The 16,510-nt window shown below is 59.2% G+C and overlaps 1 protein-coding gene across 1 annotated transcript in view; it reads right to left on the reverse strand.

Annotated features, from left to right (window-relative positions):
* Positions 1-16,510, reverse strand: part of FLNA (filamin A) — a 114,792-nt gene that overhangs the window by 73,251 nt on the left and 25,031 nt on the right. Inside the window, exons 13-19 of the mRNA XM_082300400.1 lie at positions 11,919-12,112; positions 9,340-9,453; positions 7,573-7,716; positions 6,647-6,770; positions 4,533-4,693; positions 1,454-1,544; positions 563-732 (exon numbers count right to left, since the gene is read on the reverse strand). Coding sequence (XP_082156526.1) covers positions 563-732; positions 1,454-1,544; positions 4,533-4,693; positions 6,647-6,770; positions 7,573-7,716; positions 9,340-9,453; positions 11,919-12,112 — 998 coding nt within the window. The remainder of the gene's footprint in view (positions 1-562; positions 733-1,453; positions 1,545-4,532; positions 4,694-6,646; positions 6,771-7,572; positions 7,717-9,339; positions 9,454-11,918; positions 12,113-16,510) is intronic.

Here is a 16,510-nt window from a genome sequence, read left to right on the forward strand (position 1 = left end):
TTGGGGCATTTTGGGGTGCAGAGGGCGGGTTTTTTGTGGTTTTGGGGTGCAGAGGGCAGGTTTGGGGTGTCTTTGGCGTATCGGGGGTGTTTTCGGGGTGCAGAGTCCGTTTCTGGGGTGTATTTGGGATTTCAGGGGGTGATTCTGGGGGTTTTTCGGGGTGCAGAGTCCATTTTTGGGGTGTTTTTGGGATTTCAAGGGGTGGTCTTTGGAGTTTTTCAGGGTGCAGAGTCCGTTTTTGGGGTGTCTTTAGCGTATCGGGGGTGGTTTTGGGGTGCAGAGTCCATTTTTGGGGTGTATTTGGGATTTCAGGGGGTGGTTCTGGGGGTTTTTCGGGGTGCAGAGTCCATTTTTGGGGTGTTTTTGGGATTTCAAGGGGTGGTCTTTGGAGTTTTTCAGGGTGCAGAGTCCGTTTTTGGGGTGTCTTTAGCGTATCGGGGGTGTTTTTGGGGTGCAAAGTCCATTTCTGGGGTGTATTTGGGATTTCAGGGGGTGGTTCTGGGGGTTTTTCGGGGTGCAGAGTCCGTTTTTGGGGGTTATTTCGGCTTTCGGGGTGCCCTACCTGCTGCAGCGGGGTGTAGGTGACGGTGTGGGTGCCGTCGTGGTTGTCGGTCACCTGCAGGTCCCGCACGGCCTCGCCCTTGCCCGGCCCGGTCACCTGCACGTCCAGGGCCGCCCGGCCGCCCCCCTTGGTGGTCACCGTGAAATGGGTGGGCTTGCCCAGCTCCACACCTGGGGGAGACCCCAAAATCCTGGTCAGAAAAAAACCCCAAATCCCAAAAGAACCCCCTCCAAAAAAAACCCCAAATCCCAAAAGAATCTCCCCAAAAACCCCAAATCCCAAAAGAATCTCCCCAAAAACCCCAAATCCCAAAAGAACCCCCTCCAAAAAATCCCCAAATCCCAAAAGAATCTCCCCAAAAACCCCAAATCCCAAAAGAACCCCTCCAAAAAATCCCCAAATCCCAAAAGAACCCCCCCCAAAAAAAACCCCAAATCCCAAAAGAATCCCTCCAAAAAAACCCCAAATCCCAAAAGAACCCCCCCCAAAAAACCCCCAAATCCCAAAAGAACCCCCTCCAAAAAAAACCCCAAATCCCAAAAGAATCTCCCCAAAAAATCCCCAAATCCCAAAAGAATCTCCCCAAAAACCCCAAATCCCAAAAGAATCTCCCCAAAAACCCCAAATCCCAAAAGAACCCCCCCCAAAAAACCCCCAAATCCCAAAAGAATCCCTCCAAAAAAAACCCCAAATCCCAAAAGAATCTCCCCAAAAACCCCAAATCCCAAAAGAATCTCCCCAAAAACCCCAAATCCCAAAAGAACCCCCCCCAAAAAAACCCCTAAAACCCCTCCCAACCCCCCCCAGGACCCCCAAACCCCCCCAAACTCCCTCCTGGATCCGCCACGACCCCCCCCAGCCCCCCGAGCCCCCCGAAGCCCCCAGACCCACCGGAGCGGCTCAGGCCGGGCCCCTCGGCCTTGACCTTGCTGGCGTCGTGGGCAGGGTCCACCTTGACCCGGATGGGGCTGCTGGGGGTGGCCTGGGGGGCACAGCGGGGTCAGAGACCCCCCTGAGACCCCCCTGAGACCCCTGAGACCCCCTGAAACCGCCTGAGAGCCCCTGAAACCCCCTGAGACCCCCCTGAGACACCTGAGACCCCCCTGAAACCCCCTGAGAGCCCCCTGAGACCCCCGAAACCCCCCTGAGACCCCCCTGAGACCCCCCTGAGACCCCCCTGAGACACCCCTGAGACCCCCCTGAGACCCCCAGAGACCCCCAGAGACCCCCGAAACCCCCCAGAGACCCCCCTGAGACCCCCCGAAAGCCCCCTGAGACCCCCCTGAGACCCCCCAGAGACCCCCCTGAGACACCTGAGACACCCCCAGAGACCCCCAGAGACCCCCCCAGAGAGCCCCCTGACCCAGATGGGGCTGCTGGGGGTGGCCTGGGGGGGGGGGGGACAGTGGGGTGAGACCCCCCCAGAGACCCCCCTAACCCTGAGCCTCCCCAATGCCCCCAAAGCCCCTGAACCCCCCTGAGCGCCCCAAAGCCCCCCCAATTCCCCCTGAGTCCCCAGACCCCTCTCAAAGCCCCCCAAAGCCCCCCCAAAGCCCCCAGCCCCACCTGACCAGCGAACAGCACCACAATGGGGTGGAACCCCCTGACCCCAAAACCCCCCAGTTCCCCCAGTTCTCCCAGTTCCCCCCAAACCCCCTGAACCCCCCTGAGCCCCCAGACCCCCCAAAGCCCCCAGCCCCCTCCCGACCCCCCCAAGGCCCCCCCAAAGCCCCCCCAAAGCCCCCAGCCCCCCCTGGCCAGTGAACAGCACCACAATGGGGTGGAACTCCCTGACCCCAAAACCCCCCAATTCCCCTGAACCCCCCTGAGCCCCCAGACCCCCCAAAGCCCCCAGCCCCCTCCCGACCCCCCCAAGGCCCCCCCAAAGCCCCCAGCCCCACCTGGCCAGTGAACAGCACCAGGAGGGGGTGGAACCCCCTGACCCCAAAACCCCCCAGTTCCCCCAGTTCTCCCAATTCCCCCCAAACCCCCTGAACCCCCCTGAGCCCCCAGCCCCCTCCCGACCCCCCCCGAGCCCCCCACCCACCTGACCAGCAAATAGCACCACGATAGGGTGGAACCCCCTGACCCCAAACCCCCCTGACCCTCCCAGCCCCCCTCCCCAAAGCCCCCAGCCCCATGATGGTGTGGAACCCCCTGACCCTAAACCCCCCAAAACCCCCCAATTCCCCCAACTCCCCCCAAACCCCCTGAACCCCCCTGACCCTCCCAGCCCCCCCCGACCCCCCCAGCCCCCCCTGAAGCCCCCAGCCCCCCCTGACCAGCGAACAGCACCATGATGGGGTGGAACCCCCTGACCCCAAAACCCCCCAGTTCCCCCAGTTCTCCCAATTCCCCCCAAACCCCCTGAACCCCCCTGACCCTCCCCCGAGCCCCCAAAGCCCCCCCAAAGCCCCCAGCCCCACCTGACCAGCGAACAGCACCACGATGGGGTGGAACCCCCTGACCCCAAAACCCCCCAGTTCCCCCAGTTCTCCCAATTCCCCCCAAACCCCCTGAACCCCCCTGAGCCCCCAGACCCCCCAAAGCCCCCAGCCCCCTCCCGAACCCCCCAAAGCCCCCCCAAAGCCCCCAGCCCCACCTGACCAGCAAACAGCACCACAATGGGGTGGAACCCCCTGACCCCAAACCCCCTGAACCCCCCCTGACCCTCCCAGCCCCCCCAAAACCCCCAGCACCATGATGGGGTGGAACCCCCTGACCCCAAAACCCCCCAGTTCCCCCAGTTCTCCCAATTCCCCCCAAACCCCCTGAACCCCCCTGAGCCCCCAGACCCCCCAAAGCCCCCAGCCCCCTCCCGATCCCCCCAAAGCCCCCCCAAAGCCCCCAGCCCCCCCTGACCAGCGAACAGCACCACAATGGGGTGGAACCCCCTGACCCCAAACCCCCCCAGTTCTCCCAGTTCCCCCCAAACCCCCTGAACCCCCCTGAGCCCCCAGCCCCCTCCCGACCCCCCCAAGGCCCCCCCAAAGCCCCCAGCCCCCTCCCGACCCCCCCCAGCCCCCCGTGAAGCCCCCAGCCCCACCTGGCCGGCGAACAGCACCATGATGGGGTGGAACCCCCTGACCCCAAACCCCCCAGTTCCCCCAGTTCTCCCAATTCCCCCCAATTCCCCTGAACCCCCCTGAGCCCCCAGACCCCCCAAAGCCCCCAGCCCCCTCCCGACCCCCCCAAAGCCCCCCCAAAGCCCCCAGCCCCCCCTGACCAGCGAACAGCACCACAATGGGGTGGAACCCCCTGACCCCAAAACCCCCCAGTTCCCCCAGTTCTCCCAATTCCCCCCAAACCCCCTGAACCCCCCTGACCCTCCCAGCCCCCCCCCGACCCCCCCCAGCCCCCCTGAAGCCCCCAGCCCCACCTGACCAGCGAACAGCACCATGATGGGGTGGAACCCCCTGACCCCAAAACCCCCCAGTTCCCCCAGTTCTCCCAGTTCCCCCCAAACCCCCTGAACCCCCCTGAGCCCCCAGCCCCCTCCCGACCCCCCCAAGGCCCCCCCAAAGCCCCCAGCCCCCTCCCGACCCCCCCAAGGCCCCCCCAAAGCCCCCAGCCCCCTCCCGACCCCCCCAAAGCCCCCCCAAAGCCCCCAGCCCCACCTGGCCAGTGAACAGCACCACGATGGGGTGGAACCCCCTGACCCCAAATCCCCCCAGTTCCCCCAGTTCTCCCAATTCCCCCCAAACCCCCTGAACCCCCCTGAGCCCCCAGACCCCCCAAAGCCCCCAGCCCCCTCCCGACCCCCCCAAGGCCCCCCCAAAGCCCCCAGCCCCCTCCCGACCCCCCCAAAGCCCCCCCAAAGCCCCCAGCCCCACCTGACCAGCAAACAGCACCACGATGGGGTGGAACCCCCTGACCCCAAACCCCCCAATTCCCCCAGTTCTCCCAGTTCCCCCCAAACCCCGTGAACCCCCCTGACCCTCCCAGCCCCCCCTGAAGCCCCCAGCCCCACCTGGCCGGCGAACAGCACCATGATGGTGTGCAGCCCCGCGCCCTGCGGCGTGTACTTGACCGTGAAGGTGTCGTTGTCGTTTCGGATGATGTCGAAATCCAGGTCGGCCTCGGCCGGGCCCACCACGCCCGGCGCGCACTTGATGCCGATGCTGACGTCACCTGGGGGGCATCGAGGGAGGGTCAGCGACCCCCAAAACCTCCCCACCCCCCCCAAACCTGGGGGTGGCTTCCAAAATCCTCACCTCCCCTCAAACCTACCCCAAATTCCATCCCAGAGCCTCCAAATGCCACCCAAATCCCCCCAAACCCACCCCAAGCCTCCTCAACACCCCCCCCCCTCCTCAAAGCTCCTGGAAAGCCCCAAACCCACCCTGATTCTCCTCAAATCCCACCCCAAACCTCCCCAAACCCTCCTAAGCCCCCCCAGAGCTCCTGGAAACACTGAACCCTTCTCCCAAAACCCTCCCAAACCCATCCCAAACCTCCCCAAATGCCCCCAAATCCACCCTAAATCCACCCCAAATCCCCTCAAAGCCCCTGGAAACCCCCAAACCCACCCCCACGCCCCCCCAAACCCATTCCAAACCCCCCAAACCCACCCAAACCCCCCCAAACCCATTCCAAACCCCCCCAAATCCCCCCAAACCCACCCAAACCCCCCAAACCCATTCCAAACCCCCCCAAATTCCCCCAAACCCATTCCAAACCCCCCCAAACCCCCCCAAACCCATTCCAAACCCTCCCAAACCCACCCAAATCCCCCCAAACCCATTTCAAACCCCCCCAAATCCCCCCAAACCCACCCAAACTTCCCCAAACCTCCCCAAACCCATTCCAAACCCCCCCAAACCCATTCCAAACCCCCCCAATCCCCCCCAACCCATTCCAAACCTACCCAAATCCCCCCAAACCCATTCCAAACCCATTCCAAACCTACCCAAATCCACCCAAACCCATTTCAAACCCCCCCAAATCCCCCCAAACCCATTCCAAATCCCCCCAAACCCATTCCAAACCCCCCCAAACCCATTCCAAACCCCCCCAAACCCATTCCAAACCTCCCCAAATCCCCCCAAACCCATTCCAAACCCCCCCAAACCCATTCCAAACCCATTCCAAACCCCCCCAAACCCATTCCAAACCCCCCCAAACCCATTCCAAACCCCCCCAAATCCATTCCAAATCTCCCCAAATCCATTCCAAACCCCCCCAAACCCATTCCAAACCTACCCAAATCCCCCCCAAATCCCCCCAAACCCATTCCAAACCTCCCCAAACCCATTCCAAACCCCCCCAACCCCCCCCAAACCCATTCCAAACCTCCCCAAACCCATTCCAAACCTCCCCAAATCCCCCCAACCCCCCAAATCCCCCCAAACCCATTCCAAACCCCCCCAAATCCCCCCCAAATCCCCCCAAACCCATTCCAAACCCCCCCAAATCCCCCCCAAATCCCCCCAAACCCATTCCAAACCTCCCCAAATCCCCCCAAACCCATTCCAAACCCCCCCAAACCCATTCCAAACCCCCCCAAACCCATTCCAAACCTCCCCAAATCCCCCCAAACCCATTCCAAACCCCCCCAAACCCATTCCAAACCCCCCCAAACCCATTCCAAACCTCCCCAAACCCCCCCAAACCCATTCCAAACCCCCCCAAATCCCCCCAAACCCATTCCAAACCCCCCCAAATCCCCCCAAACCCATTCCAAACCTCCCCAAATCCCCCCAAATCCCCCCAAACCCATTCCAAACCCCCCCAAATCCCCCCAAACCCATTCCAAACCCCCCCAAACCCATTCCAAACCCCCCCAAACCCATTCCAAACCCCCCCAAACCCATTCCAAACCTACCCAAATCCCCCCCAAATCCCCCCAAACCCATTCCAAACCCCCCCAAACCCATTCCAAACCCACCCAAACCCATTCCAAATCCCCCCAAACCCATTCCAAACCCATTCCAAACCCCCCCAAACCCATTCCAAACCTCCCCAAATCCCCCAAACCCACCCAAACCCCCCCAAACCCCCCCAAACCCATTCCAAACCTCCCCAAATCCCCCCCAAATCCCCCCAAACCCATTCCAAACCCCCCCAGAGCCCCCCGAAGCCCACCCTGGCCGGCCTCGGCGCAGTCCACGGTGAAGAACGTCGGCTCCAGGGCCTTGAGCCCCGACTTGGCCACGCCCGGCCCGAAAACCTTCACCTTGTGGGGGTGGCTGCCGGCCCCCACCCCCACCTGCGGGGCCACAGGGCTCAGGGGGGCCCCAAAACCCGGGAGACACCCCCAGAGCCCGATCCAGGACCCCCGGGAACCCCCAAAACCCCCCCCAAAACCACATTCGGGAACCCAAAACCAGGTCTGGGAGCCTTCCAAGGAAGCCAGGACCCCCCTGGGACACCCCAAAACCAAGTTTGGCACCCCCAGACCCAAATACGGGACCCCCACGTAGCTGCACCCCCCCCCCCAAGGAAACCAAGATCACCCAGCCCCGAAATTTGGGCCCCCCCTCACTCCAAAAGGGCTTTTTGGGATATTTAACCCTCCCCAGGACCCCCAAAATCCCATTTTTAGGGCATTCCTCACCCAGAAGGGGCTCTGGGGGATGTTGAACCCCCCCAGGACCCCAAAAATCTCAATTTTGGGACTCCTCATCACCCAAAAAAGAGCTTTTTGGGATATTTAACCCCCTCCCAAAACATCTCAAATCCCAATTTTAGGATTCTCCAGGCACCCAGGAACCTCCAAAATCCCCATTTTTGGGTCTCTCCACCCATCCAAAAAGGGGTTTTTTGGGATATTTACCCCCCCCCCCCAATCCCATTTTTGAGGCCCCCCTCACCCGAAAGAGCCTTTTGGGATATTTAACTCCCCCAAGAACCCCAAAAATCCCAATTTTGGGACTCCTGATCACCCAAAAAGAGCTTTTTGGGATATTCAAACCCCCCAAAATCCCAACTTTTGGGCCTCTCCACCCATCCAAAAAGGGGTTTTTTGGGATATTTAACCCCCCCAATCCCATTTTTGGGGCCCCCCTCACCCGGAAGGGGCTCTGGGGGATGTTGACCCCCCCCCAGGACACCATGGCCGTGTGCTTGAGGGGTTTTTTCGGGGTGTAGGAGCAGCTGAAGGTGCCGTTCCCGTTGTCCTTCACCGCCACATCCACGGGGGTCCCCTCGGCGTCCTGGGCCCAAAAAAGGGGGGTCAGGAACCCCAAAACCCCCCCAAATTCAGCCCCATGCCGGTGATGGCCCCAAATCCCCTCCCCCTTCCAAAATCGGATGGGGAATCAGCCCCAAAAACGCCTCGGGAACGTTCAGAGCACCCCCAAAAATCAGCAGAGAGCCCCAAAATCCACCCCCAAATCTCTCTCAAATCTCCCCAAATCCCCCCAGACCCTTCAAATGTCCCTTCAAGCCCCCAAAATCCCTCTCAAACCTCCTAAAATCCCTTTCAAATCCCCCAAATCCCCCCCAAACCCCTCAAATCCTTCCCAAACGCCCCAAAATCCCTTTCAAACCCCCAAAATCCCCCCCAAACCCCCTTGAATCCTCCCCAAACCCCCTCAAATCCCTCCAAATTCCCCAAAATCCCCTTCAAACCCCCCAAATCCCCTTAAATCCCTCCCAAATCCCCCAAACTCCCTCAAATCCCCCCAAATCCCCCCCAAACCCACCAAAATCCCCTTCAAACCCCCTCAAATCCCTCCCAAACTCCCCAAAATCCCCTTCAAAGCCCTCAAATCCCCCCAAACCCCCTCAAATCCATCCCCAAATCCCCCAAAATCCCCCCAAACCCCTCCCAAACCCCCCAATATCCCCTTCAAACCCCCCAAACCCCCTCAAATCCTCCCCAACCCCCCTCAAATGCCCCCAAAATCCCCTTCAAACCCCCCAAATCCCTCCCAAATCCCCCCAACCCCCCTCGAATCCCCCCCAAATCCCCTTCAAAACCCCCAAACCCCCTCGAATCTCCCCCAAATCCCCTTCAAAGCCCCCAAATCCCCCCAAACCCCCTCAAATGCCCCCAAAATCCCCTTCAAATCCCCTTCAAAGCCCCCAAACCCCCTCGAATCCCCCCCAAATCCCCTTCAAAACCCCCAAACCCCCTCGAATCTCCCCCAAATCCCCTTCAAAGCCCCCAAATCCCCCCAAACCCCCTCAAATGCCCCCAAAATCCCCTTCAAACCCCCCAAATCCCCTTCAAAGCCCCCAAACCCCCTCGAATCTCCCCCAAATCCCCTTCAAAGCCCCCAAATCCCCCCAAACCCCCTCAAATGCCCCCAAAATCCCCTTCAAACCCCCCAAATCCCCTTCAAAGCCCCCAAACCCCCTCAAATCCCCCCCAAATCCCCTTCAAAACCCCCAAACCCCCTCGAATCTCCCCCAAATCCCCTTCAAATCCCCCCCAAATCCCCTTCAAAGCCCCCAAACCCCCTCGAATCTCCCCCAAATCCCCTTCAAAGCCCCCAAATCCCCCCAAACCCCCTCAAATCTCCCCCAAATCTCCTTCAAAGCTCCCAAATCCCCCCAAAGCCCCTCGAATCCCCCCCAAATCCCCTCAAATCCCCCCAAATCCCTTCAAAGCCCCCAAATCCCCCCAAACCCCCTGGAATCCCCCCCAAATCCCCTTCAAAGCCCCCAAACCCCCTGGAATCCCCCCCAAATCTCCTTCAAAGCCCCCAAATCCCCCCAAACCCCCTCGAATCTCCCCCAAATCCCCTTCAAAGCCCCCAAACCCCCTGGAATCCCCCCCAAATCCCCTTCAAAGCCCCCAAGGCCCCCCCAAATCCCCCCAAATCCCCCACCTGCATGTGCACGCGCAGCTTCCCCTTCCCGCCCTGTTTGGCGTCCACGCTGAACTCGCTGGGTTTGTTCAGCACCACCCCCGAGGGCTCCAGCCCCGGGCCCTGCGCCTTCACCTGCGATTGGGGGAGCCGGGAATTGGGGGGGAGCCGGGAATTGGGGGGAGCCGGGAATTGGGGGGGAGCCGGGAATTGGGGGGAGTCGGGGGAAGCCGGGAATTGGGGGAGTCGGGAATTGGGTGGAATTGGGGGGGATTCGGGAACTGGGGGGGAGCCGGGAATTGGGGGAGTCGGGAATTGGGGGAGTCGGGAATTGGGGGGAGCCGGGAATTGGGGGGAGCCGGGAATTGGGTGGAATTGGGGGGGATTCGGGAATTGGGGGGAGTCGGGAATTGGGGGGGATTTGGGAATTGGGGGAGCTGGGAATTGGGGGAGTCGGGAATTGGGGGAGTCGGGAATTGGGGGGGATTTGGGAATTGGGGGAGCCGGGAATTGGGGGAGTCGGGAATTGGGGGGGATTTGGGAATTGGGGGAGCTGGGAATTGGGGGGGATTTGGGAATTGGGGGAGTCGGGAATTGGGGGAGTCGGGAATTGGGGGGGATTTGGGAATTGGGGGGAGCCGGGGGAAGCCGGGAATTGGGGGAGATTCGGGAATTGGGGGGATTCGGGAATTGGGGAGGATTCGGAAATTGGGGAGGATTCAGGGGGAATCGGGAATTGGGGGGGATTGGGGGGGAATCGAGAATTGGGGGGGAATCAGGGGAATGCGGGAATTTGGGGGGAATTGGGAGAATTTGGGGGGGATTTTGGGGGTGTTTGGGTGGGATTTTGGAGGTTTTTGAGGTGGATTTTGGGGGTGTTTGGGCGAGATTTTGGGGGTGATTTTGGGGGTGATTTTGGGGGTGGATTTTGGGGTGAATGGCAGGAATTGGCACCTTCTCCGGGAAGCTGTCGGGCGCCGGGGGCCGGATCTGTGCCATGAAGGGGCTGCCCCAGGGGGGGTTTGGGGGTGGATTTTGGGGGGTTTGGGGTGGATTTTGGGAGTGGATTTTGGGGGTGGATTTTGGGGATGGATTTTTGGGGGGTGGATTTTGGGGGGGTTTTTGGGGGGAATTTGGGGGGGGATTTTGGGGCTTTTGAGGTGGATTTTGGGGGTGTTTGGGCGAGATTTTGGGGGTGATTTTGGGGGTGGATTTTGGGGGTGGATTTTGGGGGGTTTGGGGTGGATTTTGGGGGGTTTGGGGTGGATTTTGGGGGTGGATTTTGGGGGTGGATTTTTGGGGGTTTGGGGGGGATTTTGGGGGATTTTGGGGGGTTTGGGGTGGATTTTGGGGTGGATTTTGGGGATTTTTGGGATGGATTGTGGGGGTTTTTGGGGGGAATTTGGGGGGGGATTTTGGGGCTTTTGAGGTGGATTTTGGGGGTGGTTTTGGGGGTGGATTTTGGGGTGAATGGCAGGAACTGGCACCTTCTCCGGGAAGCTGTCGGGCGCCGGGGGCCGGATCTGTGCCATGAAGGGGCTGCCCCAGGGGGGATTTGGGGGGTTTTGAGGTGGATTTTGGGGATTTTTGGGATGGATTGTGGGGGTTTTTGGGGGGAATTTGAGGGGATTTTGGGGGTGGATTTTGGGGGTGATTTTGGGGGGGTGGATTTTGGGGGGGATTTTGGGGGGGGGTTGGGGTGGATTTTGGGGGGGGGGGGTTGGGGTGGATTTTGGGGGTGGATTTTGGGGGTTTTTGAGGTGGATTTTGGGGGTGTTTGGGCGAGATTTTGGGGGTGATTTTGGGGGTGATTTTGGGGGTGGATTTTGGGGTGAATGGCAGGAATTGGCACCTTCTCCGGGAAGCTGTCGGGCGCCGGGGGCCGGATCTGTGCCATGAAGGGGCTGCCCCAGGGGGGATTTGGGGGTGGATTTGGGGGGGGATTTTGGGGGGTGGATTTTGGGGGGGTTTTTGGGGGGTTTGGGGTGGATTTTGGGGGGTTTGGGGTGGATTTTGGGAGGGATTTTGGGGGGGTTTTTGGGGGGTTTGGGGTGGATTTTTGGGGGTGGATTTTGGGGGGGGTTTTGGGGGGTTTGGGGTGGATTTTGGGGGGTTTGGGGGGGATTTTGGGGGGGATTTTGGGGGGGGATTTTGGGGGGGGATTTTGGGGATTTTTGGGATGGATTGTGGGGGTTTTTGGGGGGAATTTGGGGGGGGATTTTGGGGCTTTTGAGGTGGATTTTGGGGGGGGATTTTGGGGGGGGATTTTGGAGGTGGATTTTGGGGTGAATGGCAGGAATTGGCACCTTCTCCGGGAAGCTGTCGGGCGCCGGGGGCCGGATCTGTGCCATGAAGGGGCTGCCCCAGGGGGGATTTGGGGGGTTTTGAGGTGGATTTTGGGGATTTTTGGGATGGATTGTGGGGGTTTTTGGGGGAAATTTGGGGGGGATTTTGGGGCTTTTGAGGTGGATTTTGGGGGTGGTTTTGGGGGTGATTTTGGGGGTTTTTGAGGTGGATTTTGGGGGTGTTTGGGCGAGATTTTGGGGGTGATTTTGGGGGTTTTTGAGGTGGATTTTGGAGTGAATGGCAGGAATTGGCACCTTCTCCGGGAAGCTGTCGGGCGCCGGGGGCCGGATCTGTGCCATGAAGGGGCTGCCGCGGATGTCGGCGCCGTCGCAGAGCACGTGCACGGCGTAGAGCCCCGGCTCCTGCGGCCAGTACCGGACACGGCCCGAGCCGTCACCGCCGTCCTCGCACTCCAAACGCGCCTGCGAGGGGCCCTCCACAGAGAACCCTGCGGAGAGGGACCCCAAAATCAGAGTGGGAACCCCGAAAATCAGCACGGGAATCCCGAAAATCAGAGTGGGAACCCCAAAATCAGCACAGGAACTGTGAAATCCACCGAGAACCCTGCGGAGAGGGACCCCAAAATCAGAGTGGGAACCCCGAAAATCAGCACGGGAATCCCGAAAATCAGAGTGGGAACCCCAAAATCAGCACAGGAACTGTGAAATCCACTGAGAACCCCGGGGAGAGGGACCTGAAAATGAGCATGGGAACCCCGAAAATCAGAGTGGGAACCCCAAAATCAGCACGGGAATCCCGAAAATCAGCACGGGAACCCCGAAATCAGCACGGGAACCCCAAAATCAGCACGGGAATCCAAAAATCAGCACGGGAATCCCGAAAATCAGCACGGGAACCCCAAAATCAGCACAGGAACCCTGAAATCCACCGAGAACCCTGCGGAGAGGGACCCCAAAATCAGCGTGGGAACCCCGAAAATCAGAGTGGGAACCCCAAAATCAGCACGGGAATCCCGAAAATCAGCACGGGAACCCCAAAAATCAGTGTGGGAACTCCGAAAATCAGTGTGGGGACCCAAAATCAGCACGGGAACCCCAAAAATCAGCATGGGGACCCCAAAAATCCACCGAGAACCCTGCGGAGAGGGACCTGAAAATGAGCATGGGAACCCCGAAATCAGCACGGGAACCCCAAAAATCAGCGTGGGGACCCCAAAAATCCACAGAGAACCCTGCGGAGAGGGACCCCAAAATCAGAGTGGGAACCCTGAAAATCAGCGTGGGAACCCCGAAAATCAGCGTGGGGACCCAAAATCAGCACGGGAACCCCAAAAATCAGCACGGGAACCCCGAAATCCACCGAGAACCCTGCAGAGAGGGACCCCAAAATCAGCGTGGGAACCCCGAAAATCAGTGTGGGAACCCCAAAAATCAGCGTGGGAACCCCAAAAATCAGTGTGGGAACCCGAAAATCAGTGACGGGAATCCCGAAACTCGCATGGAAACCCCAAAATCCACGGAGAATCCTGGGGAAAAGCAGGGGGATGAGGTACGAGAACCCCAAAAATCAGCGTGGGAACCCCAAAAATCAGCACGGGAACCCCAAAAATCAGCACGGGAACCCCGAAATCCACCGAGAACCCTGTGGAGAGGGACCCCCAAATCAGAGTGGGAACCCCGAAAATCAGCACGGGAATCCCGAAAATCAGAGTGGGAACCCCAAAATCAGCACAGGAACTGTGAAATCCACCGAGAACCCCGGGGAGAGGGACCTGAAAATGAGCATGGGAACCCCGAAAATCAGAGTGGGAACCCCAAAAATCAGCGTGGGAACTCCGAAAATCAGTGTGGGGACCCAAAATCAGCACGGGAACCCCAAAAATCAGCGTGGGGACCCCGAAATCAGCACGGGAACCCCAAAAATCCACCGAGAACCCTGCGGAGAGGGACCCCCAAATCAGAGTGGGAACCCCGAAAATCAGAGTGGGAACCCCGAAAATCAGAGTGGGAACCCGAAAATCCACCAAGAACCCTGCAGAGAGGGACCCCCAAATCAGAGTGGGAACCCCGAAAATCAGAGTGGGAACCCCAAAAATCAGCACAGGAACCCTGAAATCCACCGAGAACCCCGGGGAGAGGGACCTGAAAATGAGCATGGGAACCCCGAAAATCAGCACGGGAACCCCAAAATCAGCACAGGAACCCTGAAATCCACCGAGAACCCTGCGGAGAGGGACCCCAAAATCAGCGTGGGAACCCCAAAATCAGCACAGGAACCCCGAAATCCGCTGAGAACCCCGGGGAGAGGGACCTGAAAATGAGCATGGGAACCCCGAAAATCAGCGTGGGAACCCCAAAATCAGCGTGGGAACTCCGAAAATCAGTGTGGGGACCCCAAAAATCCACCGAGAACCCTGCGGAGAGGGACCCCCAAATCAGAGTGGGAACCCCGAAAATCAGAGTGGGAACCCCAAAATCAGCACGGGAACCCCGAAATCCACCGAGAACCCTGCGGAGAGGGACCTGAAAATGAGCATGGGAACCCCAAAATCAGCGTGGGAACCCCAAAAATCCACAGAGAACCCTGCGGAGAGGGACCCCAAAATCAGAGTGGGAACCCTGAAAATCAGCGTGGGAACCCCGAAAATCAGCGTGGGGACCCAAAATCAGCACGGGAACCCCAAAAATCAGCACGGGAACCCCGAAATCCACCGAGAACCCTGCGGAGAGGGACCCCCAAATCAGAGTGGGAACCCCGAAAATCAGCACGGGAACCCCAAAAATCAGTGTGGGAACCCCGAAAATCAGTGACGGGAATCCCGAAACTCGCATGGAAACCCCAAAATCCACGGAGAATCCTGGGGAAAAGCAGGGGATGAGGTACGGGAACCCCAAAAATCAGCGTGGGAACCCCAAAAATCAGCGTGGGAACCCCAAAAATCAGCACGGGAACCCCGAAATCCACCGAGAACCCTGCGGAGAGGGACCCCAAAATCAGCGTGGGAACCCCGAAAATCAGAGTGGGAACCCCGAAAATCAGTGTGGGAACCCCAAAATCCACGGAGAATCCTGGGGAAAAGCAGGGGATGAGGTACGAGAACCCCAAAAATCAGTGTGGGAACCCCAAAAATCAGCGTGGGAACCCAAAAATCAGCGTGGGAACCCCAAAAATCAGCGTGGGGACCCCGAAATCCACCGAGAACCCTGCGGAGAGGGACCCCAAAATCAGAGTGGGAACCCCGAAAATCAGAGTGGGAACCCCAAAATCAGCACAGGAACCGTGAAATCCACCGAGAACCCCGGGGAGAGGGACCTGAAAATGAGCATGGGAACCCCGAAAATCAGCACGGGAACCCCAAAAATCAGCGTGGGAACCCCGAAAATCAGCACGGGAACCCCGAAAATCAGCACGGGAACCCTGCGGAGAGGGACCCCAAAATGAGCATGGGAACCCCGAAATCAGCACGGGAACCCCAAAAATCAGCACGGGAACCCCAAAAATCAGCGTGGGGACCCCAAAAATCCACCAAGAACCCTGCGGAGAGGGACCCCCAAATCAGAGTGGGAACCCCGAAAATCAGAGTGGGAATCCCGAAAATCAGCACGGGAACTGTGAAATCCACTGAGAACCCCGGGGAGAGGGACCTGAAAATGAGCATGGGAACCCCGAAAATCAGCGTGGGAACCCCAAAAATCAGCGTGGGAACTCCGAAAATCAGTGTGGGGACCCAAAATCAGCACGGGAACCCCAAAAATCAGCACGGGAACCCCGAAATCCACCGAGAACCCTGCGGAGAGGGACCCCAAAATCAGCGTGGGAACCCCGAAAATCAGCACGGGAACCCCAAAATCAGCGTGGGAACCCCGAAAATCAGCACGGGAACCCCAAAAATCAGCGTGGGGACCCCGAAATCCACGGAGAACCCTGGGGAAAAGCAGGGGGATGAGGTACGAGAACCCCAAAAATCAGCGTGGGAACCCCAAAAATCAGCGTGGGAACCCAAAAATCAGCGTGGGAACCCCAAAAATCAGCACGGGAACCCCAAAAATCCACGGAGAACCCTGGGAGAGGCACAGGATGAGGCACGGGAACCCCAAAATTCAGCACGGGAATCCCAAAATCCCCGGAGAATTCTTGGGAAAAGCACAGGATCAGGTACGAGACCCCCAAAAATCAGTGTGGGAACCCCAAAAATCAGCACGGGAATCCCAAAAATCAGTGTGGGAACCCCAAAATTCGGTGATGGGAATCCCGAAATTCAGCGTGGGAATCCAAAATTGAGCACGGGAAGCCCGAAATCCACCCAAAAACGCTGGGAAAAACCCCGGGATTGGTCAGGGAACCCCAAAATGCAGCAGGGGAACCCCAAAATTAGCGATGGGAAACCTCAAAGACCCCAAAAAATCCGCAGGAAATCCTGGGGAGAACGGGGATAGCGGGAACCCCGAAAATCGGGGATGGGAACCCCAAAATTGAGGCGGGGAAGCTCAAAATCAGGCATGGAAACCCCAAATCCCTCCCAAAAAGCCCCAAAACCTCCCCAAATCCCCCCTCACCGAGGGTCCTCAGGTCATCCCCAATGGCCTCGACCCCTTCAGGCCCCCCCAAATCCCCCCCAAAAAGCCCCAAAACCCCCCAAATCCCCCCCAAATGGCAAAATCCCCCAAATCCTCCCAACTCCCCACAAAATCCTCCCCAAACACCTCCAAAGTCCCCTAAAATCCTCCCCAAATCCTCCCAAATCCCCCCAAAACCCCCCCAAAACCCCAAACCAAGGGTCCCCAAGTCATCTTCGATGGCCTCGACCCCTCCAGGCCCCCCAAATCCCCCCCCAAAATCCCCCAAAACCCCCCCAAATCCCCCAAAACCTCCCCAAAATCCCCCC

Source organism: Coloeus monedula, assembly GCF_965178545.1.
Source record: "Coloeus monedula genome assembly, chromosome: 39".
Lineage (NCBI taxonomy): Eukaryota > Metazoa > Chordata > Aves > Passeriformes > Corvidae > Coloeus > Coloeus monedula.